General features: G+C 43.7%; 4 protein-coding genes across 5 annotated transcripts; 2 read left to right on the top strand and 2 right to left on the bottom strand.

Moving 5' to 3' along the window:
• The first annotated feature begins 1,599 nt into the window (after positions 1-1,599).
• Positions 1,600-12,354, top strand: nr3c1 (nuclear receptor subfamily 3, group C, member 1 (glucocorticoid receptor)). Its single transcript, XM_068740181.1, has 9 exons — positions 1,600-2,347; positions 2,402-2,795; positions 9,610-9,767; positions 9,931-10,047; positions 10,170-10,451; positions 10,616-10,760; positions 11,043-11,173; positions 11,557-11,714; positions 12,202-12,354. Exons 1-9 carry the CDS (start codon positions 1,699-1,701, stop codon positions 12,352-12,354), a joined length of 2,187 nt encoding a protein of 728 aa, XP_068596282.1. The 5' UTR covers positions 1,600-1,698.
• A 43-nt stretch (positions 12,355-12,397) lies between these two features.
• On the top strand, positions 12,398-16,941 carry fgf1a (fibroblast growth factor 1a). Its single transcript, XM_068740082.1, has 3 exons — positions 12,398-15,820; positions 16,137-16,240; positions 16,361-16,941. Exons 1-3 carry the CDS (start codon positions 15,655-15,657, stop codon positions 16,565-16,567), a joined length of 477 nt encoding a protein of 158 aa, XP_068596183.1. The 5' UTR covers positions 12,398-15,654; the 3' UTR covers positions 16,568-16,941.
• Positions 16,942-16,982: 41 nt separating this feature from the next.
• LOC137894631 (NEDD4 family-interacting protein 1-like) lies at positions 16,983-21,873 on the bottom strand. Its single transcript, XM_068740081.1, has 8 exons — positions 21,705-21,873; positions 20,450-20,543; positions 19,873-20,012; positions 19,514-19,601; positions 19,146-19,270; positions 18,983-19,049; positions 18,654-18,762; positions 16,983-18,296 (listed from the first exon to the last, which is right to left on the bottom strand). Exons 1-7 carry the CDS (start codon positions 21,738-21,740, stop codon positions 18,656-18,658), a joined length of 657 nt encoding a protein of 218 aa, XP_068596182.1. The 5' UTR covers positions 21,741-21,873; the 3' UTR covers positions 16,983-18,296; positions 18,654-18,655.
• A 434-nt stretch (positions 21,874-22,307) lies between these two features.
• On the bottom strand, positions 22,308-24,497 carry gnpda1 (glucosamine-6-phosphate deaminase 1). 2 transcript variants are annotated; one of them, XM_068740270.1, is made up of 7 exons: positions 24,414-24,497; positions 24,071-24,202; positions 23,480-23,577; positions 23,208-23,390; positions 22,911-23,095; positions 22,575-22,749; positions 22,308-22,486 (listed from the first exon to the last, which is right to left on the bottom strand). In XM_068740270.1, the coding sequence occupies exons 2-7, from the start codon at positions 24,196-24,198 to the stop codon at positions 22,425-22,427; spliced, it is 831 nt and encodes a 276-aa protein (XP_068596371.1). In that variant the 5' UTR covers positions 24,199-24,202; positions 24,414-24,497; the 3' UTR covers positions 22,308-22,424. The 2 variants fall into 2 exon arrangements, with proteins under 2 accessions (XP_068596371.1, XP_068596370.1); XM_068740269.1 differs by lacking the exons at positions 24,071-24,202; positions 24,414-24,497 and having other exon boundaries at positions 23,480-23,995.
• Positions 24,498-25,210: the final 713 nt, after the last annotated feature.

Genomic DNA, 25,210 nt, shown 5'->3' with positions numbered 1-25,210 from the left:
CAGTGCATGCCATCATCTAAAAGCAATTGAATAACAACATCAAGCTATACGTTATATATAAAAAGGAATATGTGTGGACGTCAACCTGAAATAGCGAATCATAATAGCAGCACTATCACCAGACTTGCAGTTTGTACCTGTCTTCTTTCCTGTGTTTTGTATTTTGAGGCCATGTTGTAATAAATCAGTCCTTTATTCCTGCACTGCTGGGAGGAGGCGTTGATGATTGGAGAACACCCTTGACTCCTGGCTTTGAGGAGGCATGTGGTCACGCTTTTACCCTGTTAATTCAGAGTATATTGTGCTGGAGCGGGGTTGCTAAGCAGCCATGGGGGACTGAGTGGGATTCAAACAGTGGGGATTTAAATCTACAGTGAGCAGATCTCATTTCCTGTGATGTGAGGCTTCGCTGCTTACATTACACATAAGATTGTAATGTTTTGTAGACTGTTTGTCCTTGTCCTTGTGCAGCATCAGTGTAGAGATGAAAGGCAGGCGGCAATGTTGACCTAACTTACTATACTTATTTTATTTGGTAAATGAATGATGTTTAGTTATGACTATGTTTCCAATGTTAAATTTGGTCACTTGGAGTATAAATCGTGCTATGTTCATTATGTTGTCACATTCATACGGTTTCAACCGAGTTTATGCTTTGAACTCGTTAAACATAACACTTGCTCGACACGGCCAGCAGGTGGCGCTGCAGGCTGCGACGAGGCCCCCGTGGGTTGGCTTGGTTTAGGTCTCCATTTTGTATGTTTTTCCTGGAGGTTAGCGCTTTACTTTCCTAATGGCTAGCTACGAATCACCATAGCTCAGTGCACGACGCGTGAGAATTTGTCGTCAAAAATCGAAGCGGAAGACTTAAAAACAACAAAACGCTCACTGCTTGGCGTGTTTTGTTGTTTTATCAATCCACGTAGCTATGATGCGACGAGAGAATCCGCGTTAACGAGCACCGAGTCAGTGCTGCGTGGACGGCTACTTTCAACCAAAACAATGTTGACAGACGACCCGTGGACACATGCCAGCAGTCGGTCATTTCAAGGGTAAATATCAGCTTTATTTGTCTTGACTGGTAAATACTTATATAAGCTACTCGAGAATACAGTAAAGCAGAAAACTCAACAGTAAGCATGAAGTATAGCTGCTAACATTATTGTTGGCTAGCAGGCTAACGTTACCACTAACGCCATTCGATTTAAATGAGACACTTTTAGCCTGCTACGTCACAACCTAGCCTTCTAACACTTAGCAATGGGCTAACGTCGAACACGTGAAAAGCACGACTCGGCGTAGCAATGCTATGTTGTTTACTGCAAGTGCAGTGCCTATACTATTGAAACGCCTCTGTGTTTTTCTGACAGGAGAGTAGCTAGCGCTTAGCTTCGTTTGCTATCAAGGGCGTGCTTGGGAACTTTCCCCAGTCTTGTTGCGATCCAACGTTTTCTCTACGTATGCGCACAGCTTGAAACCCGTTTAAACTACTGATATTAATTTATAGTTACGTTTGAAATTCTCTTTTTGTGTTTTAACACGGTTATGATGCGCTTTGTTCCCCCCCTCCCCTCCCAAAAGATCAAGATGGACAAAGGCGGAGTGAAGAAAATAACATTTCAAAGAGATGGCCATTTAGTGGTCCGCGCTGAAAGCCCTGAGGAGGGAAGTCTGTTGATAGTGGCTCCTCACAGTGCCATGTCGCTCACCTCCGCCACGTCTGTCGTGCTTCCATCCAGCCCATTAATGCAGCCGGGACAGGTGCCCAACGGCCTCAGCAACAGCCCCCTTCCAGAGGAACTTACCTCTGTTAATACCACCACAGGCCCGTGTTTGGAAAGTTCAGATTCAAGGGCTTTGACCAAAGATCAGAAGCTTCAGCTACAGCAGCAATTACTTCAGACCACTACTGCAGCTGGATGTCAGAACTTTAGGGAAAATTTGCCACAGTTGGAAGCCAATATAGTAGCCATTACCCAGTCCTCCATGGATTCACTGATTGGGGGAACTGATCCCAACTTTTTCCCAATGAAAACAGAGGATTTCTCCATGGATAAAGGTGACCAGGACCCCATTTACTTTGATCATACATTTGAGCACATCGATAAAGATGTGGACATGCAACAGAAATTGTTCAGTGACAACGCTCTGGACCTGCTTGAAGACTTTGAGCTCACTGGTTCACCCTCAGATTTTTATGTGGGAGATGATGCCTTTCTGTCCTCTCTCGCTGATGACTCCCTGCTTGGGGATGTTGGCTCACAGAGGGACGTAAAACCTGCCATGGTTGAGAGCGTTAATGGCAGTGGGGCAGTCTCTGTTGCTCTGAATGGCAGCAATGTAACAAGTCCAGATATGTCGTGTTCCGGCATACCCACAATTGCGTCCTTAACCCCTTCAGCCGCTTTGTCTGTGTTGGTGAAGAAAGAAAAAGATACTGGCTTAATGCAGCTTTGCACCCCAAGTGGGATCAAACAGGAGAAGTCTTCTGCAGGGCAGAGCTATTGCCAAATAAGCAGCACCTCTTCCACAGACGTCCCAAAATCGAACCCCATCTCCATCCGTGGGGTCAGCACTTCTGGAGGACAGAGCTACCACTTCGGAGTCAACCCCAGCAGCAGTGAAACTCAACAGCAGAAGGATCAGAAGATGGTTTCCAGCACGTACCTCCCAGTCACAACCATCAGTGGGGCCTGGAACAGACTGATAGACCAGACTGTTGGCGACAACTCATCAGTGCACAAGACTGCTTTCTCAACGTCTCCCTCTTTTCTCAACTCCATCAGCTTTTCTAGGTAAGACATTTAGGCAGTTTTCATTTGTGAAAATACTCTGTAGCATAGCTTGAGTTATATAAACAACACTAAACATCAAAAGCTCTTTCTCAAAGAACAGAAGTGTTTTTCCTGATTGCTGCAGCAAAGCTGTCGCCTCAGAACATGTTAAATAAGTGTCATCATTTGCTGAATCGAAGTTTGTGACTTAAGCCAATGTGAGAAAGAAAAAGAACGACGATGAACTGGACTTTCTTAAGGTTGGTTGAAGACATTTTATCTCTCATCTGAGTGGCTTCTTTGATTTGAGTGCTATCCTAAAGACCAGTAAATTCAGGTCTTGGATGTTCTTCAGAGAATCCGTGTGAACCGAGAAATCATAGATCTCTACTAAATTTTGTATTGATATATATTTAATCCTCAGATTTAAAAATTCCTACATTTTGAGATTTGAAAATTTGTGCAGATCATTCACAAAACCCTAGGGCTATTTTCCAACTTTTATTTATTTAAGTAGAATTTATGGAATATTTTACACCAATTACACTTTTAAAGTAAATGTTTATATACTTGATATTTTTCAAAAATGTGTATTTAAATCTTCAAAGTTTCATTCTGAATCCTTAGGCATTAAAATAGAGTGGATCATTTTGCGGCTATGAATGCTTTCACTCTTCAAGAAAGGCTTTCCATAAGATTTTTGAGTGAGTCTGGGACTTTTTGGTCTTTCATCCGGATGAGCATTCGTGAGGTCAGCCAGTGATGTTGTGTGAGAAGGCCTGACTTGCATTCCATGTTACAGTACATTCCATTGTTGTTCAGTGGGGCTGAAGTCACAGTTTTGGGCAGAGTAGTCAAGTTGTTTCAAGTGGAACTCACCAAACCGTGTCTTTATGCATCTTGTTTTGAACACTGGCCCACAGTCATGCTGGAACAGAAAAGGGCCTTCCCCAAACTGGACCCTCATAGTTGGAAGCAGAGAAAAATGTATTTATATGGTGACATATTAAGATGTCCTTTTATTGGTGGTAGGGGGTCAAGTCCTACCCCTGAAAAACAAGCCTACACCATTATCCCTCCTCCATTGAGAGCTGTGAACAAATACGTCTGTACTATACGTTACATTTTTCAGGCACACCCTATTGATTACAGCGTTCAATGTCCGCCTTCTGTTGTAAAACTTCACATAACATTGACTAAAACAGCACAAAAGATCATACTGACAGTAACGTCGACCTGGGTTTCAGCTCCTGTTGGGGAAAAACTCACAATGAATTTTTTTTCCCGTGACTTCTGAAAAAAATACTGTCCTTGAATTGAGTTAATCATTACGAAAGATTTTAGCAATGCAAAAAAAAAGGCCACCGCTTGAATTCATTGATGTGTAGGTGTATTTCATCTAGCAAGCAAAGCAGTAATGGTGTATATGTGTGTGTTTGTGAGCTTGTGAAAAACACCCCCACGCTTCCATTCACGCTGTAAAGTCATTTTATTTCAATCAAAATCACAAAGCAGTGCAGTTAAATGAAGTCCCTGGCCAAAAGAAGAAAGTAAGCTCCAAAATGCAGTCTGTGTTTCTGATGCCCGCTGAATGCTCTGCCTAACTGACACCTCTGGATATTATTATTATTATTTTTAGAAATTCACACGTCCACCGAGCTGTGTTTTTGAGTTAAAGGTCTGGTTTAACCTAGTTAGGTAATAAACATACGAGTCCTGCTTTGTGAGGTAGTACTAGTAAAAGGTTGTGCTGTTAATAAGACAGGGGAATTCCAGACATCCAACCTGCATTCACCCACGCAAACAACCCTGAACTTGGGACTGGACAATGGAACAATCTTTTGACTCGGATTAAAATGTATGTAGGAAATGATCAGCTTGGTGTGCTTCTCCTTGCTTTGATATAGATAATATTACTTGGCAGTAATGTGAGGTGCACCAATCCCTCTGGGATTAATAAAGTATTCTGATTCTGATAGACCAGACAGCCCGTCATGCAGAAGAAATAACGGCGACCACAGTCGGTTGCACCGTTTACACAGCCTACTTGCAGCAGAACTATCACACATTTATTCTGCCCTAAAGGTCTGCATGAATGCAACAAAGGCAAAATAAGTTTCTGTTTTGTTCCACCTCTGTGAAGGCAATAGCGGCCGTGAATCACACACCTGTGTAGACATGATGTGGAAAAGCAGGCCATGGTTGTAGTGTGGCGTTACCCCAAAAAAGTCAACCAAAAACATCTTCAGATTAGAGACCAACATAATACACTAATTATGTTGGTCTGCTCAGGCTAATGGGAGCTGGCAAATTGCAACAGCTAATTATTTATTGGCTGTTAGATTTGCATTTACAATTTGTGCAATGTCATGCCCAACATAGCAAATAAAGTACCATTTTGACCAATGGCATGCTGTGGCAGAACTAAGCATTTGGCGCACCATCCTGATCCATCCAGCTGTTTTTCCAAAATCCTGCTAACAGACAGACACATGCTGTCAAAAACATAATCTCCTTGGTGCAGGTAGTTATGCTATTTATAAGCTATTGTAGTTTTTTATTTATTTTATTCCCAAAGGAAATACAAAATCAAGCCGTTTCCTTGATTGCTAAATATTGGCGTCTGAGTGCTGCATTGTCAACACAGACTCTCACCTGCCGTAAATCTCCCTTTATGATCTTGTGTGTCACGTTTGTGTGTAGGTCTGCACATGCATGTGAATGTGGGTGTGTCGCGGTTTGCTGTGGCGGGCAGGCTGCCATGAGTTACTCACTCCTCTGACCTACTTTGCTTCCCGCCTGCCCACAGCTGGCACCTCTTAAATGCATCAGATGCTTTAGAAATTAAACCCAAACACGACCAAACTGGTTGAAGGTAGGCTCAGGTACACCCAGGCCTGATCAATAACTGCCCTGTTGAGTTAAATCATCACTTAAACAGTCTTGTAGGACTTCCAACTGACACGCCAAAGCTTGGCGAAGGCTAATTGTTGGAGTTTCAAAAGATCCAAACTGCAGGCCTGTCTCGACAATGCCCAGTGTTCGTGGTCTCATTATACACTTGGCAAGAATGGCATCCACGGGAGAGCACTGAAGCACATGTGAATTCCATCACAGCACAACTTCATGCTCATTAGAGGTTTGGTTAGAAGGTGAAGATGGGTCCTATTACCACTGGTTTCAACAGAAAGAACGTGGCATCTATACGTGACACTTCTTCTTCCGCTTTCGGCTTGTCCCGTCAGGGGTCGCCACAGCAAATCAACCTTCTAGTCGATCGCATGCTTCATTCTGGCAAGGTTTTACGCCGGATGCCATTCCTGCCGCAACCTTCTGCATTTATCCGGGCTTGGGACCGGCTCAAGGGAGATGCTACCTCTGGGGCTGCATGAGGTACCAAGGTGACACTGTCATGTCGTAAATGGATGCTTTGCTGCTTCAGGGTCGGGATAATTTACCATAATGGGAGCTTTGCTGTGTACCAGGAAATTCTAAAGGTGTCAATTCATCAGTGTTTGAATTGAATCCCAAGGACATCTAGGTTGTGCCGACAGTGCATCCAAGCACAACAGTAAGTCCACGTATCGGTGTCTCAAAAGAAAACAAGTTAAAGCTTTAGAGTGGTGTAGTCAAGGTCCAGACCTGAACCCCGTAGAAATGCTGTGGAGGTACCTGGAAGGGGCAGTTCATGCTCAAAAAAGCATTCAGTGTAGCGGCACTAAAGCAGCTCTCCAAAGAGAAGTGGGCCAGAAATTCCATGACAGTGATGTCAGAGACTGCTGTCCAGTTATTGGAAGTGTTTGTTTTGCAGTTGTTGCTTCCAAAAGGTTGCACAACTAGCTTTTCACTTGGATTCTGTGTTTACCCTGGAGGCGTTAGTTTTATCTGAAATTTTTGTTTGAAAGTCTGACATAGTTGATGAGAAATATCCACAGGAATAGAAGAAATCAGGAGGGATCAGATGCTCTTTCATACTGCTGCATGTTGTCTGTGTCATATGTACCCGTATTTTTTATTCAGCAAAGTCAGACTTTTGGAGCATGTTCCTCCCGCATTCAGTGGCAACCAGTTTAAAAGTATTACGGTCATGGACACAGTAGCAGCGGGGAGCCCTCGGTTCCTTTTCAAGGTTGGGAATCCGCCTCCCACCTCCACATCATTGTGGCTTCAAGTCATGAAGCCACAAATGATCTGCGGATGTTTTTCTTGTACGCTGTGAAGGGTTATGTTTATTCTCTGGTTTTTTTAAGCCAATCAGTATTTATGTACAATTATAGCTGCTCACCTATGAGGCCCAGGCCTTTCACTCTATCATAGAAGTGGTTCTGGTGTTTACGTGCAATACAATTCAGAACGTGCAGACCAGTTCCACTTTCTATTTTGGTGACTTATTTTAAGTAAGGATCATTTCCTTCTACTCCTCCTCCTCTGCGCTCTTCTTCAAATGAGAAGAACAATGAAGTCAGATCTTTTGTCCCGTCTCAAACAGATTTTACATTTATCGAACTGTCAAGTACCTGCAATATTTTTGACCTGAAATGCTAAATTTCAACATTTGATAAAGTGCTTTTTCTTCAACTGAATCAATTTGGTTATTCGTCCTGGCCGTGAGTTTGACATGTGTTCTACGGTCTGTTTGTCTGAACTGAAAAAGAGGGCAGGGTGTGGACAGCGAGAACCTGCCAAGCTGCTCGTGACACTCGCAGCTAAAAGAAGATTAGGAATTGTTAAGCGGGACACTGGGCCACAGTTATTATGATAAGTGTGCAAAGAGGCTCATTAAATCCTGGGCTGATTGATCGCATCCTTACAGACGCAGGCAGTCACCATTTTCAGCGCTGTCCTTGTTGAAGCCGAGGCCCATCTCGGGGGGGCGTCTAAGCCTTTGTGCTGTGGCTACGAGCTGCCCGATAGTAAACTCTGAAGGAATGCAAGAACTTCCTGTCAATGGTGAGCTCTCACTTCAGCAGATGGGTTCAGAAATCGGAAACTGTGTCTCCACGGATTACCACACAGCGTTTGTTTTGACTGACGACAATCTGCAAAAACTAATTTTGGAACATATTTTATGATTTAGTTGAATACCATAAATAAAATTGGGTTTTGAAAGTAGTAACTTCACTTACCGGTAATTGGATTTTAACCAGTAGCCTAAACCCTTTTAATCAAACTGCCCTGCCGACATCATGCACGTGGGAGATCCCTCCACACCCACTAACATCATCATTGCCATTTTGATATCAATCAATCGAGGTTAAACAAGGTGGTTATAATAAATATCTCGGGTCATGGTTACACCCGAGAGACATGAAAACACAGCTGGGTGAGAATCAGCTGAAATGTAAGCCTGCAAAGAAGGACGAATCATGTACCAGCAGCTGCATGGATTAATGCGAAGGAAGGGTCAACATGACCGGCCGCTGTGTTTAACAGCAGAGAAAACAAATTCGATGACAGAATAAGTGGAATATTTCCTTTATTTATATTTCAATGTAACATGTTTACACCAGGGTCCAATGATGCAGTCTTCAGTAATAATGCATTCATATTTATATGTGTTTTGATAGAAAATAGATATGGGGTTAAATAGATTTTAATTTCTTTATTTTAGAAGTTTAGCAAAGGCATGTCATTTTTTTTACTCTTAGAAAAGGGGCATTTTACAGGCCCTTTGCTGATTGTCTTCCCACTCACACTCTTCCAAATCTCACAAGCAAAGTTATGGTTAGCAATCAAATGTAAATGTGGGGTCCCAGATCAATGACAAATTGATTTGCATTCCAAATTGTAATATTCCCTCCTTACAGTACTGAAGCTGATAAACGGGTGTAGCATATTGCTCTATCAGCAATATTTCTACATTCACACTTCATCAGTCACCCCTTCTGTCTTTGATACGCGACCGAATCAGCGGTTCAGCCCTGCCGCCCACTCTGCTGTGACACAAAGAGCTTTTGTTTTCCGTGCTCTCTAAGCCGTTGGGGAAACCCTGTCAAAATTTGCAGAAGATAAATTAAAACTGTAAACTATTTTGCTTCAACGTGGTCGTCATTGACTACCAGTAACTGCCGGTAGTAATCGGGCCTCGATGTGTTGAATCCAACTGCAGACTTTTTGTTTAGGGCAGATTCATTTTTCACTCGGCCTCACTGGTTCCATAAAGACAAATATTTAAAATTCTTGGATATTTCTTGAACTGCTACTGTGACTCACTACACGCATGCAGTATAACTAAGAGTGAGGGCAGTATAAGGGCAGTAAGCAACCACAGTTGCTGCCTTTGCAGCGGCAGCCTGTGGACCTGTGGACCTGTGGACAGACATGCTCAGTTGTGTGCGCTCCCACCATATCCTGTCATGGTGGGAGTGTCTTTTGCACGGCCACTGGCCTTGACAGGGGGTGTGGTCCTCCGATGAGGATGCTTCAGAGTCTGGAGTCCTCTTGTGGCTGTTTTGAAAACGTGCATTTCTAACTACTGCTCGCTCACTGAGTGGTTAAAAAATAAATTAAGAGGTACTCTTTCACAAACACCCCAGTATTTAGGACAGGACCCTTCTCAATGTCACCATTTTTTTTAAATGAACAAATAAATGATTTGACACCACTCCATTTAATTATAAATAAAAACATGTGATCTCATAAAAGTGCTGAATACATGTCCCACATCTTTCCAAAGTTTTCAGACGTGTATATTTTTTCTGTTGAGGTTTGCTGACACACTTTTCCTTTATCTTTGCATGTATTAGTATTATTGCATCCAAACAATATTATATTGTATATAAATATGTTGCACTACCACATATCTGATGTTTTTGTACCGTCTCCACCTCCACAGTCCTACTTCCAGACAGGAAGCGGTCAGCGCTACGTCCTCTGCACAAGGAAAGAGTGGAACTAAAATCTGTCTGGTGTGCTCTGACGAGGCTTCTGGCTGTCACTATGGCGTCCTCACCTGTGGCAGCTGCAAGGTGTTCTTCAAAAGAGCAGTAGAAGGTACTGTGATAAGCTTTGATCATCATCGATCTTTGTCAGATATGTTCACTCCAATACCGGAGTCACTTTGAATTTTATGGTCACTTCAAGGACTGTGCTACAGCTAATTAGTTTTTCGTCCCTGGGGTGTTTGCCACAGTAATGAGTCTTGTTTGTCCCTCAGGGCAGCATAATTACCTGTGTGCTGGGAGGAACGATTGCATAATAGACAAGATCAGGAGGAAGAACTGCCCGGCTTGTCGCTACCGCAAGTGTCTGATGGCCGGCATGAACCTGGAAGGTACTTGATAGCTACCCTTGATAACTACCCTTGATAACTACCCTTGGGTGAATGCACTCTTCGAGACTTGTTGGTTTCACTTGTTAGTTTAAACTCCCTCACGCCTGTTTTCTCTTGTGCAGCGCGCAAAGCCAAAAAGCAGAACCGCTTGAAGGGGTCCCTGCCGAGCAACCCGCCCGAGCCGACGACCCGTCCGCCGATCGAGGCCCGTTCTCTTGTCCCTAAGTGCATGCCTCAGCTAGTTCCCACCATGCTGTCCCTGCTGAAGGCCATCGAGCCAGACACCATCTACGCTGGCTACGACAGCACCCTGCCAGACACCTCCACCCGCCTCATGACAACGCTCAACAGGCTGGGTGGCCGGCAGGTCATCTCTGCCGTTAAGTGGGCCAAGGCGCTCCCAGGTCGGTGGTGTAGTGAGTGTACTGTGGCGTACCACAGATTCTGGCTCTGCGCCCTCTGGTGTGAACTCCACATGTAGGCGTATTTGTTAAACCAGGTTAAATCTGAATGAAGCTTGGTTAAACCGTTGTCATAGTTTCACAAAGCGTCTTTTCATGTTCCTCAGGTTTCAGGAATCTGCACCTGGATGATCAGATGACTCTGCTGCAGTGCTCCTGGCTCTTCCTCATGTCTTTCGGTCTGGGCTGGAGGTCTTACCAGCAGTGCAATGGCAGCATGCTGTGCTTCGCGCCAGACCTCGTCATAAACGAGTATGTCCCCGTCCTCTTCTGGAATATGGTGGTACTGTGTTTATAGATCGGGCGCTGGTTAACTGGTTAGTCTTTAACTTCCTGCTGATGAGTGTCACGTCTTTTCAAGCATCTACTGAATCTCATGCTTGAAAGAATGATTCACACGTGGATCCACAAATTGATCCTTGTGAGGCCTTGAACATTCAAGCTGCTCCTTCATCTGTTTTTACGAAGTCTCCACAAGCAGCTCTATGAATGAAGGATGACGCAATAAAAACCCTTTCCATGTAAACCCACCAGGGACCGGATGAATTTGCCCTACATGGCCGACCAGTGCAAGCAGATGCTGAAGATCTCCAACGAGTTTGTCCGGCTGCAGGTCTCCCACGAGGAGTATCTGTGCATGAAGGTCCTGCTGCTACTGAGCACAGGTCAGACTTTCTCACCTCTCAGCGGCAGAGCTGCCCGCACCTTCCTGCCCAATGCGGTGTTGTGTTTTAGGCCAGTACTCTGTGCAGTGCACTGAGAGATAGTGTCATGCATGCACAGGACAAAAACAACACCACAGCACACTCTCAGCTCATCAACGTAAATAAGAATTGGCCTGCCGATAGATTTTAATGCAGGAAATAAAGACAGGCCAAACTTCACCAGTCAGGGACACTTAGTGGTCGTCTGTAGGAGAAACCAAGTAAGGTAGAGCAAAAGAATTCAAGCTGTAAACGCAGGCCCGGCTCCCAGTTCGCACAGGCCTCCTTTAGTCCTGTAGTTCTGTCCCGGACGTTGACCTTCCCCTTCCCCTGTCTCCCTGCAGTTCCGAAGGACGGCCTGAAGAGCCAGGCGGTGTTCGATGACATTCGGATGTCGTACATTAAGGAACTGGGGAAGGCCATCGTGAAGCGCGAGGAGAACTCCAGCCAGAACTGGCAGCGTTTCTATCAGCTCACCAAGCTGCTTGACTCGATGCACGAGGTACAGAGAAAGGAGCGCGCAAAGGCGGAGCGCAAGACGCCGGCGTTAACCTCGCCTTATCAGCAGCTGTCTGCAGCTTAACAGCGATTAGCTGTCTGTGATTGATCTCAATAATCATTTTTAAAACTTTCATCTTTTATGAGAAAACTGCTCTCATACGCCCCCTATGGGTCTATGTGGTCTTAGCCACGCCTCCTGGTGCTGCTGGACAGAATCAGAGGACTTTCAACACAAGTTCTTCTGATCTCTTTGGGCTCTTCATGGCTCTTTTGCTTATCATGACGTTAGTAGGCTCATAGGAACTTAAGTAGCATAAAACTTTCTCCTACCCCCCCAGAAAAATCAGCTACCGTAAATGTCTGTATTTGAATAGTTTGTATCTTTATCCGTAGAGCTCGTCACTTCCAGTGATCTCTAAATAGATTTCTTCTTCAGCGAATGTGTTTTCTGTCGTTCTCCCCCAACGCGTGCGTCTGTGTTTCTGCAGATGGTCGGTGGACTGCTCAGCTTCTGCTTCTACACCTTTGTGAATAAATCCCTCAGCGTGGAGTTCCCCGAGATGCTGGCAGAGATCATCAGCAACCAGTTACCCAAATTCAAGGCTGGGAGCGTCAAACCTCTTCTCTTCCACCAGAGATGATTTTACCCAGTAACGGACACAATGCCTTAAAGTCCCGCCCCGCCCCGCCCCGCCCCGCCCCGCCCCGCACCACTCCTTCAGGAGTGACGATGAAAGGACTGAGCATCCGCAGTGAGGAGCGAGTGATGTTTTTGGGAGCAAGTATACTTTGCGTCATGAGTCTGGAGAGAGAGAGAGAGGAGAGGATGAGATGTTTATGAAGTCAAACGGCGAGCACAGAGGGTTTGTTGAGCAAAGATTTAGTGTCTCGCATGTAGGAAATACTACAAATATTATCAAGAGAAAAGAGGCTTAACATCCCCGTCGTCTCAGGTTTCTTACCTTCAAATTCAGAGCAGTATCTCAAATGGGTGAAACACATTTCTGTTCGTGTTCTGATAGTATTTTCTACATTTTCAGCTTCTAGTAGTTTCTACGATTCTCCAGGTCATTGTTACCGAGGAAGGTAACGAAGCTTAATCGATAACATGCTGTGTCTTTCGCTTTTAGTTTTTATAGGTTATAACTGTTTCTCAGTCACATGGGGGGGGGGGGATAATAATCATTGCTTTGATACTCAAACCAGCAATCATGTTTCATCAACCTGCGTCATGATAAGGATGATTTCTCCAGCAAGCGGACCTCCAGGTTTACACAAGTCTATTATAAAAGGGAAAGAAACGTGCCTTTTTTTGCTTCAAATATTATCTTAACTGATTTCTATGTACCTGCTCAAGGTGAGCTTCTCTTTAAGCCATGGTCCTCCTTCCTTTTACACTGATTGTACGTTTTGTGTTAAAGGCAGTTCCGTTTTAATGACTGCGTTTAACCCTAGAAGTGGCAGCTCAGTCCATCCTCGGTAGAATCTGATCCTTGTCCATTAAGAATATTCAAATCCTGCTTCCTTTCATGCCAGCTCACACATACTCAAATCTAGCAGTGCGATGGGTGCGTGTTTTACTCTGCTAAAGGCAAAATGAGACTGTTATGCTGTCCTGGTTTTGTTTTTGGTTGTAAGGTGGAGAATTAATGTGTATTTTAGCACTTTCCTGCCTAATAAGAATGGATTGTGTGATGAAAGCTTGCGTCTACCAATCATAGAAGAAAAGATATATATTTTATTTCATTATAAAAGTTGTGTCATCTTTCAGGAAAGCTGATTCCTCGGGTTCTAGCATGGCTCAGACTAGTTGGGAAATAGCCATCCTTCAGTTTCTTGTTTCTCGAGTCACGATTCTGCTTCTGAGGATCCTTCACTAAATCCGATCTGTGTAGTTAATGTGCTCCTAACCACTAACAAGTCTGTAAATTACCCAGAATCCCAAGCTGTTCCAAGTTGATAACCCCCCCCCCCCTCACCGCTGCTACCCCCTCCTGTTAACCTAGACTGTTCTGTAATGTCCCGTAGGCCTCTTGTCGTATTGTATGTGTACCTTTAGCATATTTCCACATTAGATAGACCCCCCCCCCCCCCATTGTTGACAAGCACTTGGCTTCAGTCAGTTCACAGTTTAAATGTAGCGTCTCTAACGGGGGGGGGCCAGCAAACTGGATCCTTTCCTCGGGGGAACTATTTCAGTGGCAAACTGCTCGTCTGCTTTTTGTGACGCTGAAAGTTAGAAGAGGAAATGTTCCAGTATTGAAATGATGCGTTTCCCACGGGCAGATGAAAAGCTCCGGTTTCAGGTGTCTGGATTAGCCCAAAGCACTTAAATGTGTCGTCACAAATCGTGACGGCGCTCCTCCCTTTCTGTCGTGTGTTTGAACATTCTCATCAGCACAACAATAATCCAGGTTTAAGAGAAAGAGTTTACTACAAATAGCTTGTTCTTCACAGATTAACGGCGATGCCCCGCCAGGCTAAAAGAACAGGAGCGCTCGCTGGCGCGCTTAAATATGGGAAATGCCTCATCATCCTGCCGTCTGTATGCGACTGAGCCTCTCCAATACTCGCGTTGAACCGCTCCCGTGCTCAGGTTGTTGGAATGTCCATGTCCTGGCGTTAAGGAGCAAAGACTTTGATGTTTTGATCCCTAAGCGTCTGCTTCCTGACTTTATATCTTCTACTTTGTCAGGTTAATTTCTCACTTTCACTTTGCTGCCACGGTCGCTGTTCACACCGAGGCTCAGGCAAATATTATCGTTTTCATTTCTCATTCTCAAATGTTCTTGTTTATTTCTAATGGATAAAAGGAACTTGGATTAACGCATAGGAATAAGCCCTGGGTTACTTTCACATTCAGCGCATCCATAGCTCTGCTGCTGCTGTGCATTCAATGAGGTATTATAGTCATATATATATATATATAGCTTGAAAATTTATCTTTTTATTTTATTTTTACTTTTAACATTTTTGAGTAGGCCAACTGAATATGCAATAGAACCGACAGATACTCATGATCACGTGAGCAGAAATAGTTGCTTCCTCTCATTTTAAGTAGGGGCTATTTTCATACAAGAGATTCACTTCATGTCTAGAGAAACCAGCGCACCGAGTCGGCGGTCGGTCTGCGCCGACTGATACAAAGTGACCAAAGCCAAGTGCAAATTCAACAGAAGTCCGTGTAAGCTAAATATAGAAGACAAATGTACAGATCTTTGTTTTTACACATTTTTATTTTATTTTTTAACTAACATAAAGGCTTTGGTCAAATTGTGTAATGCTGTGAATAGGAGTAAAGTCTTTTTCACGCAAGACTGTCTGTGAAAGTAATTAACCAGCTTGAATCTAAAAAAAAAAAAAAAGATTTGCACTACCCAAATATTATTTTAAAGTCTATTTTGTATAAAACATATGCAGACATTAACGTTTGAGAATCATCAAGGGGCAGATCACGTTTCATGGTGTTTGCTTTCTCTAATAACATGTTTTGCTTAAACCGTTTTGAATGTGTACATACATGTGGTGTGTTTTGTCCCTCTGATTGTTTTGTCCTCCACTGATCAAAGGTTTTTGTCTTTGTGGTACTTCTCAAAGCAGGAACTGTAATCTGTCTGCCATCACGTTCACCTGTTAAGACGTTGTAAAGACACTTCCCGATCACACGTGGCACTTATTCATCCAATAAATGCGCTTTGCCATTCTGACACCTGGTTTGCGTCTAACGACCGGTTGAAGCTGCGTATTATGGCATAGGCCGTTGTGTTGAATGATGCTGTTTAATAAATCAGGTGGAGATCAATTATTCTGCTTCAGCATCACCACGGGCGCGCGCATCCAGCCTCTATGCGCGCGTTCACGAGCTGTCAACAACCTGACCGCTCCAGGGGGAACAACAAGCCGATGATAACTCCTATCCTCCTCCTCCTCCTCTCGGTGGGATGGCGGATGAAGAGGGATTTGAGTCCGAGCTTCCGTCGGTGGACTTCGGGCTGGTTCCGGACTACCGGCGGCTCACACGGCTGTTCTGCATGAATGGAGGGTATCACCTTCAGATCCGGCCCGACGGGACGGTGCGGGGACAGAGGGACGGCGGGGACATTCACAGTAAGACTTGCGGCGGCGCTGCGCATTTTCACGACCAGACCAGACCAGGCCTGTAACAGGATGCATTCAATGACTTGGACTTTCTGCAGGAGGAGAGAGATGTATACTTTATATACTTTAAGCTTGAATTACAGCAACTATAAATAAAAAATAATTTAGAAATGCGGGCTGGACCGTGTTAAAGTCTCATCAATATTAATTCAATCCATAATGGCTCTCTGCGGGACGGGACCTCCAGGTGAAGGCCCCACAGCCCCCCCCCCCCCCTCGATTCAACGAAGCCGTGTCCAAAAATCAAACGTTTTTGTCATTTCAGCTATTTTAAGGCTCCAAGCCGTTGACCGAGGCGTCGTGGTCATCCAGGGAGCGGAAGCCGGGCGATATGTGGCCATGAGTGATGAGGGACTGTTGTACAGCTCAGTGAGTACCGAAAGATCCACGCGGCAGCGAATCATACATAATTCACCCTTTTTAGAGTCTTGATCTAAAGTTTGGTGAATCACAGAGGTGCCTGTCAGCTGTTGATGTTTGTCTCCTCAGGCCACAGTCGGTGATGAATGTTACTTCCTGGAGAAGCTGGAGGAGAACCACTACAATACGTACCGATCCCAGAAGCATCAGGACAGCAGCTGGTACATAGCACTGAAGAAGAACGGACAACCCAAGCCGGGGCCCAGGACTCACATCGGACAAAAGGCCATCTTCTTTCTGCCCCGACAGCTTGAGCGGCTCCGGGGGAGCGAATAGATGGGAAGCTGCTCCATAGCGCAGTTGTTAAAGTACAGATGTGACATGAAGTGATGATCAAATGTCTGTGAAGTTTCTTTTTTGGGGGGAATTGTAACTTACAGGAAGACAAACGTTAGAAAAGTTGTGATTTTTCTCTTAAATTGTAGTAAACTGGACAGTCCATGTGATAATTTTGTTGCCATGACGATGCCATGTGCTTTCTAGCCTCTGCTCTGTGGTCTATTCTGGGTTGTCCAAAAGGCAGAGAACAGTTCTGAAGAACAAAATTATCTAATATTCCCTACACAGTTACATTTGGTTCTAATAAAACTACAACGCGAACCAGTAAACGTGCAGAAAGGTTCTGTTGCAGGACACACAATGTTCACACATCACCGTAAGGGACCGCAGTCAATCCAGAGAACGCAGAAACTGCACACTGAAAGTGACGTTTATTGAACACTAAACATTTTTTTTGTACAGTTTCATAAACAACTCCTCAAAGTTGCAGCTCTACATCACATAGAAATGAGAATAATGGATGTGTCATCTACCGATGAGGCAAACGGTTCGTTTCGCTGCATCTGACAGAGTTCCGTTTCCCCCCCCCGAATAACATAAACCTCTAACAATCGTGCAACCGCTGATCATTTAGTCCTCGTGTTAAAATGGTCGGGATGTAAAACAACGATGGGAACGTCTTCTGGGTTTAACTCGGTTATGATTGTAAAAGTGCACATGCATACAACATTCTTTGATAATGTTCTTGAAACCCCACATAAGAGCTCAAATCGGACATTTTATCCCCTCGAGTCATTTAAGAGAAGAAACATTTCCCATTCCCATTGGTTACTTACGTTTTGAAATAAAACCCACCTGAAAATGGAATCAGAGTTATTTTACTCACATGGATGAGATGAACAAGCAGCATCGCGGCGAGGAAAACCCAAAGGTGTTACGTCTGAATGAGATTTTCTTTTTTTCTTTTTTTTTTTAAGGCATGAAGCAGAAAAAATGTGTCCAAACTGAGCTGCTGAATTTACGGGACATTCGGAGCCGAGCTGCAGCCTGTTTAGATTTTATAATCTCCAACCACATTAGTAACTCGGCCATTTCCAGGTGGTCGTTTTCCTGATTAAATGTAGAGCAAAACAATTTAAAGTCAGACAGAATGACAGATTTCTGTCACCGACATTGTGTTCAAATCACAACCATAAGCGTAACTACGTCTCAATGGGCCTTTAATGAAAAGTAGGAGACAACAGTGCCCCCTCCTGGCTAAAAGAAAGGACAACACTAATTAAAGCCAACAGGTGGTCTAATCAAGCCTTTCGGCATTTACAGCCTGATGAAGACGAAGCTCTTCACGTGCATGTCCTATCGGAGATCGTTAATAGTCACCATAAAACCGTTAAGTGAGATTAGTGCAAATTAATTGCTGTTGCATGCTGTGGCGAATCTACAGATAGCTGAATTAATAAATACCTGCGGCTGACCTTCAGGACAGATGCATGCTCTGAGCGCTACCGTCGAATGACAGAAGGCATCACTTACACATTACAGACAGAGATGTAAATAGCACTTCACATTCTGCACTAATGAGTACGTTAAGGGACTACCAATGTTAATGAAGTTTCAAAACAAAATTTAAACAAGTGATATCATTCCTGAATGTCTTTATCTACAACTTGCTTGACAGATTCCTGAAGCGTCTCCGGTTGTGTCCACTTCTTACACGTCCAACAACCTGAATTTGAGGAAGGCAAAGAACATCAGAGGTTAAGCTTTTATACGCAAACAAGTTCAGACACTTACAACTTCCTGTATTTACTGAACAATACTTTTTTTTTTTTTTTCAATACTAGCAAATAGTGGTTTGGGGTCGTTTGCTTTAAGAATGATCAACACAAGCCGAGTGATTTATTTCTCCCTTAATCTTCATCGCTAAATCCATGATGCCAACATTATTATTTACTATAAATGTTTAATTTAATGCCACTTGGCAGGTGATCAGTCACGGCAGATTTCTTCTGTCGACCCCGTCGCCGTCCTAATCTCATCGCTCATCGTAGGGGGGGGGGGCGAACGCATCAACAGACCTTACCTCTAATAAATGAAGAGTACCCTCGTCCGGGGAAGCGTGCCGTAGGTGGGGTCGGCCAGTTTACGCACTCGGGAGTAGTTAACGAAGCCTCTGACGAACAGCATGAAGCCTGATGACAAAGAAAAGAAGTCGATGCAATTCCTCCTTTGAAACATGACTTTTGTTCCAATTCAGTCTTTGACTTTATTGATTAATAAAATAAATGTTGTTACTACAGACGACATGAAGTACCGGAAAACATATTATTACTGTTATTGGGCACTGGTAGTAAATTCCAGGTACTATACTGATAACAGTAGAGAGTATTGCATATAATATTTCTCATTTACCGAGGGCCAGGAAAACCCACCACAACCAGTACTGCCCGTCGAAGTAGCCGGGGAAGTAGGTCGAAAACTGGAAGAAAGGGAAGAAAGGGCAGAAGCGTGACCATACGAACGTCAGAACGGTACGGTCCTGCGTCGTAGCCGGCGGCGGTGAATATTCACTCACCCTGACAATAAGCACCCATTTGATGAGGGACAGGCCGAAGCCAGAGATGGCGCCGTATCGGCCCGCGGCTGAGGTCGTCAGGCAGAACGACAAGAAGAAGCCGATCCAGTTGAAGAGGAATGCCACTGGTGACGAAACAAATTATGTGTGGAAAGAAACCAAGCACGGCAATAAAGTAAATCTTAAACCCATATATGGTGTGTTCAGATCCTTTATTACGGCACGGCAGGAAACACATTCACGAGTTTGTGAAACGTCCTGCTGAGAGATGAACCCCCGTCAGACACGACGACTGCGACGAGGTAATAACCACCCACTAATGAGACAGTACAAGTACACACGTAAATACAAGTAGACCGACTGCTTACTGAAGAACGTGAGCATGAAGACGCCGTCATTTCCTATTCGCAGCTGGTCAGCGTCGTCAAAGTCGTCCCTCGCCACAAAGTCCTCCTCCTGCAACGACATCAAAGGTAAATACGACACGGTGCTTGATGCATCAAAGGTAAATACGACACGGTGCTCGATGCATCAAAGGTAAATACGACACGGTGCTCGATGCATCAAAGGTAAATACGACACGGTGCTTGATGCATCAAAGGTAAATACGACACGGTGCTCGATGCATCAAAGGTAAATACGACACGGTGCTCGATGCATCAAAGGTAAATACGACACGGTGCTTGATGCATCGGGCACTGAGCTTCTAAATGCTGTGGCGCTTTACCGTGACTCGTCCAGAGACCAGGGGCATCGCTGCCTCTTCTTTGCTTCTCTCAGCTTCATCATAGGAGGGCAAAGTGGTGGCAACGCTGTAGGACGGAGGGTTGGGGAACCTCCCTCCATCTTCCTTGCATTCAAAGAAGGCTGTCGAGGCAAAGAGAATAAACTAAATAAACAAAAGGACTTCATAGGTCTTGTTTTATCCTGATGACACGGTTTGTGTGATCTTTGGGGGTAGATATCACTAAGACATACAGAATATACCTTGCTGTTGTTCAAACACAAAAGGCACTGAGGCCGATAAACGGACGTAATCAGGAAGAGCTCAAGGCAAAATTTATGCAACACGATGCCCTTCGGCCTCTTAAGACATTAGATTAGAAACATCCGACTATTCAGAAAGGCCTTTCTCTCTGCTCCCCGGTCGGCATCTAAACCAGGTCAAAGTAAAAATCAATCTGGGGAGCATGGAAACAACTAAATTACTGCTCCCAGATCCAGCGGGGGGGGGGGGGACACACTACCGGTACTTAAACTGGTTCTGTGTCGTTGAATTATTTCCAAATCAAGAGTTCTTTTACCTGCGTTTGCTGCAGCGACGCTACAGTAGGGCGGCGGCGCGTCCTGGGCAGGACCCCCCGAGGCCGACTGGACCGGCTGCTCCTCATCGACCAGCTGAGGAAATGAACGTCAGCACAGTGAAAAACGTTCATTCAATAATCAAAAAGAAAAGAAAGGCTCAGTCACCCTTTAGATGTATTGAATATGAACCAAAGTGTAAACTGTACTGCAAACCGCTGTAAGTACAGCTTTATTGCAATATTGCATCCACAGATTGTTTTATTTATTATTGTTAATGCAAATTTATGATTTATCAATATAAATGTATTAAAAAAAACCTTACTCATTTGAATTAAATATATACTACGGTATATATACTGTCCATATTATTCATCTATAACTAGAAATCGGTCCGTTTTCTACCCAAAAATTGAATAGCAGGCGCCTTAGAGTAAGACAAGATTTTATTTATATTTAATTTACTGTGCAACAAGTGGTACTAACAGTTGGGGCTGCAACCATTCCTATCACATCTAACTACTAATACTACTACTACTATGGTAACATCTAACTACTACTACTGCTGCTACTAGTACTACAGTAACATCTAACTACTACTACTACTATGGTAACATCTAACTACTACTACTGCTGCTACGAGTACTACAGTAACATCTAACTACTACTACTACTACTATGGTAACATCTAACTACTACTACTGCTACTACTAGTACTACAGTAACATCTAACTACTACTACTACTACTACTATGGTAACGTCTAACTACTACTACTACTAGTACTACAGTAACATCCAACTACTACTGCTACTACTACTACAGTAACATCTAACTACTACTACTATGGTAACATCTAACTACTACTGCTGTTACTACTACTACTACGGTAGCATTTAACACACAGCGAAATGCCTCCCTTTAGTTTCAGTTACTGTCAACGCGGACTCGAAACTGATGAAGAATCGTCCGGACATTCTTTTATCCAAAGCAACACTCGCTATTCGCCAACAATTAGTGAACACACGCTAATATTATCACACCTGCTACCTCCCAGCGCATCTAAATTAAGGCGTTTTTGTTTCTGATACACTGAGAAACGACACTTCATGGCTGCTCGGGCCTCTCGCTCTCGGTGAACAAATGTCGCGAGACCTCGTCTTCCGCTCGGTGACTAGCTTACGCTGACTGGCGTTAGCTAATTCGGCTAATGTTAGCTGCAAGCTATCGTTTAGCCTTCTACCAAACTGGGACGTACCTCTTGATATCTGACGCTGCTGTTTTGCTCTGCCATTTTTTTTGAAGAGGGGAGGGGGGGTTGCAAACGTCCTTTTCCCGATTCGGTCGCGAATATGTTTTGTCTTAAGATAAATCTCCGTCAACGAAATAGAGACTCTAACGCTGCTTCCTAGTCGGCCATCTTCCGTCCACCCCTTGTGACTCCAGGACGGTTCAGACTTTGATGCCGCATTCAAAGCCGTAGGAAATCTTACAATTACGAAATGTCATTTGTGCTCGTTACTGTATTATAGCACTCATGACGCGTGAGAGACGCTTCTAATGCTGCCGCTTGTTTAAGCACAGACATTCTAAATATATACATGCATACTATCATTTATTTCACTCCTTTGCTGATATCCCATCATACTGAATCGACCATAGGTTTTGTTTATATCTTGAATTTGTCAAAGCAACCTCCAACAGTAGCCGTCAGCCAAATGTAGTGCAGTCAAAACAAACAAAATAAAAACAACTCTCAATATAATTTAGTTAAAAGTCAAGTGGACGGCTGCCTGAGGAAAGAGAGACAGCGAGATACCAATCAAATACACTTTATTACAAAGCATAATCAGAAATGATCAGAACATCAAACCCCTGCATTTTAGAATCTGTTGCAGGTTCATCAATGCATTGCCACCAGAAGATGAAGGAAACAATGGAATGTTAGTTGATTTAGTAGAATTAGGAAGATATTTTCTCAGTTCTTCTTCGGCCCCAAGATCGGCGCCTCCACCAGCTTGTTGTGCACGTGCATCATCCCTAAAGAGAGAACAGGAATCAGCACGCGCTCTGTGATCGTTTGAACTGAACGTATTAATGGCACAGCAGTTCTGCAATTTAGCTTCACCTTTAAAGTACTTCACAGTTTTGACCCGCAATTCCAACGTGGCATCTTCGTCACAAACAAACACAGTTTGCGGGTGCTGCTGGAATGCAGAGACTGTCCACATGTGATTCACGCCTTCCTCTATAGCTTTGTATAAGGCAAATGCTTTGTGCGCTCCGGTTATGAGAATCATGACCTGTTGAGAAATAGAAATACCAATTAACTGGTCTGGGCATTGACAGCAAATTACAATCATTCCCTACCATATGATTACAAAAAAAACTTCTTATAAATATGAAGGAGAGGGAAAATAGAGTGTGCAAAAACATACTGTCAACAATTGGGTCAACTTCTAACCTCTTTCGCATCCATGACAGTGCCCACCCCCACAGTCAGTGCCATCGTGGGCACTTTTGCCAGATCTCCATCAAAGAATCGCGCATTAGCCATTATAGTGTCCTTCGCCAGGGTTTTCACTCGAGTTCTGGACGCAAGGCTAGAACCGGGTTCATTGAAAGCAATGTGGCCATCTGGCCCGATACCTGGCAGGACAAAAGGCATGGCTGAATTATTACTGCCGCTTCAACAATGACCACAAAACCACTTCAGTACCGGTAAGTAGTATTTTCATTGTCAGCACTGTAACCTCCTGACCTCCGACAAACAGTACAATCCCTCCAGCAGCTTTTATTTTATTTTCAAAGGCGCCACACTCTGCCTGCAGGTCAGCAGCATTGCCATCCAGGATGTGGGTGTTCGCTGCTCTTATGTCTATGTGCTTGAAGAAGTTATTCCACATAAAGGAGTGGTAGCTCTCAGGGTGATCTCTGGGAAGACCTACAGGTACAAGAGGATTTAAAACATGATCACAGCTCTAAATAATTACTAACCATTTTTAATTAGGAAAAAGAATGAGGAAGACATACCTACATATTCATCCATGTTGAATGTTTTTACATACTGGAATGAGAGTTCTCCATTTTTGTAGTACTCAATCAGTTTCTTGTAACAACCCAGAGGGGTGCTTCCTGAAAACAAAGCAAAAGCAAAAGCGGACTCACAGTACAATATGGCAGGAGTCCTTCCCAGAATGGACACTCCGTCAGGCTCCAAAGCAAAGTCGGATTTATTTTTTGCAAAAGAAATAATGCGTACCAATACTGGTGCGAAATGCAGTTTATGTACAACATGCTTTTCTTCCAGTCTGAATGACGCATTGTTTGATTCTGAACTTTCAATATTGTTTCTTAAAGCAACAATAGAAAAAAATATATTTTGGACAGGAGCAGATTCAAGCATCAAAACAACTTTCTGCAAAACATTTTAAATCCTTTCAAATTGTATAACTGTGACCAATATTAAGACTAGGTCGAATCTTAAAATGTGCACAAATCTGAATCGAATTTGAACATTAATAGATTTTTAGAAATCTTTTTGCTCTTTTTTTTACAACGAATCAGCAGATTTTGGGAAATATTTGCAAGCACAGCTGCAACGGATACCATTCCTGCTCGTACTCGCCTGTCGGTAGACCCAGGGTGAAGTATTTGTCCGGCCCAGGTTCGAACAGTATGATCTTGTTTCGGATATACTTTGCAGCCCACTCGCTCGCCTGATCGTAATCATTGAGGATGATCAGTTTCATCGTCCTGCAATAATTAACGGGTTGCTTGTGACTGAAGGAGCTCGGAAACAAATTAAAAACACGCCTTAAACAGACTTTAGACTCATCTAGGTATTACAACATCCGGCTACATTGAATTATATTTTTTGCATTTTATGGGTTGTTAAAAGAAGCAGGCAAAAGAACGACAACTGACGCCAATAAAACATTACGAAATAATTCATACAAACACGTACACCTTGGACAATTTGTAGCTTTTGCTCGCTGCTGGCAGGATCCGGGTGGATCACGTGATTCTTCTTGAACTAAAAACCCCCCACTCAGCACGGAGGTGACGATTTCCGAACTTATGCTACTACCGTTATACTAGCTAGCTAATGTCAGCAAGCTAGAAATCACAGAACGACTTCGAACCCTACGTCGCTCATACGGGCCCGCCCTTCTTCTGTTGATTGGTTGGTCAGTGATAGGTTTAGTAATGAGAAGTGACGATTGGTAAGGATCGGGGTAAAAAAATATTAGGGTTAGCCAATCAGGGGCAAAGTGGGCGGGCTCTGGCGGCGCCATGGAATATATAACTTTATTTCGGTGCTGCTGTTTCGCCGTCTTTTGACTAGATAGATTAGCAAAAACATCCCGTCAGCTAAAAACGAATCTACAGAGCTAATAGATAAGAGACCATTAAGGTTTTAGTACACACGTTTTTGAGCTGTTTACATTACTTTTTAAACAAACCGGGGTATTTTTCTACTACTACTATTAGATTCAGTCTTACCCAGTAATTAATGGTACATTTAAGCCCATAAAACCCTCATAATACTGTACAACTGTTTACCCTTTGATCCTTAGAGATATCTCGCCAACTCCCATATCAAATCCATCAAATCCAAATTTAGGTTCTCAGACATACGCTCTAAATTTTGGTTACAGGTGACCGCAGGAATTTCCTGTTTAGCCAGCTTCACAACAAACAACTCTGTGGTTTCACAGCTTTCATGTTCATTACCTGTTTGTATATTGTAGCCGCATGATT

The sequence above is a fragment of the Brachionichthys hirsutus genome, chromosome 6, assembly GCF_040956055.1.
Source record: "Brachionichthys hirsutus isolate HB-005 chromosome 6, CSIRO-AGI_Bhir_v1, whole genome shotgun sequence".
Taxonomy (NCBI): Eukaryota; Metazoa; Chordata; class Actinopteri; order Lophiiformes; family Brachionichthyidae; genus Brachionichthys; species Brachionichthys hirsutus.
This window is presented reverse-complemented; position numbering and strand designations above follow the sequence as displayed.

Excerpts from the sequence above, each read along its gene's own strand:
- gnpda1 (XM_068740269.1), bottom strand. The coding sequence starts at position 23,852 with ATGCTTGAATCTGCTCCTGTCCAAAATATATTTTTTTCTATTGTTGCT. Across the intron at positions 22,750-22,910 it reads CTGTCATGGATGCGAAAGAG|GTCATGATTCTCATAACCGG; the intron begins GTTAGAAGTTGA and ends ATTTCTCAACAG. Across the intron at positions 22,487-22,574 it reads AACTGTGAAGTACTTTAAAG|GGATGATGCACGTGCACAAC; the intron begins GTGAAGCTAAAT and ends TTCTCTCTTTAG.
- nr3c1 (XM_068740181.1), top strand. The coding sequence starts at position 1,699 with ATGTCGCTCACCTCCGCCACGTCTGTCGTGCTTCCATCCAGCCCATTA. Across the intron at positions 10,761-11,042 it reads CCAGACCTCGTCATAAACGA|GGACCGGATGAATTTGCCCT; the intron begins GTATGTCCCCGT and ends TAAACCCACCAG. Across the intron at positions 11,715-12,201 it reads TGCTTGACTCGATGCACGAG|ATGGTCGGTGGACTGCTCAG; the intron begins GTACAGAGAAAG and ends GTGTTTCTGCAG.
- fgf1a (XM_068740082.1), top strand. The coding sequence starts at position 15,655 with ATGGCGGATGAAGAGGGATTTGAGTCCGAGCTTCCGTCGGTGGACTTC. Across the intron at positions 15,821-16,136 it reads GGACGGCGGGGACATTCACA|CTATTTTAAGGCTCCAAGCC; the intron begins GTAAGACTTGCG and ends TTGTCATTTCAG. Across the intron at positions 16,241-16,360 it reads AGGGACTGTTGTACAGCTCA|GCCACAGTCGGTGATGAATG; the intron begins GTGAGTACCGAA and ends TTGTCTCCTCAG.
- LOC137894631 (XM_068740081.1), bottom strand. The coding sequence starts at position 21,740 with ATGGCAGAGCAAAACAGCAGCGTCAGATATCAAGAG. Across the intron at positions 19,602-19,872 it reads TGGTCTCTGGACGAGTCACG|GAGGAGGACTTTGTGGCGAG; the intron begins GTAAAGCGCCAC and ends ATGTCGTTGCAG. Across the intron at positions 19,050-19,145 it reads AATGGGTGCTTATTGTCAGG|TTTTCGACCTACTTCCCCGG; the intron begins GTGAGTGAATAT and ends CCTTTCTTCCAG.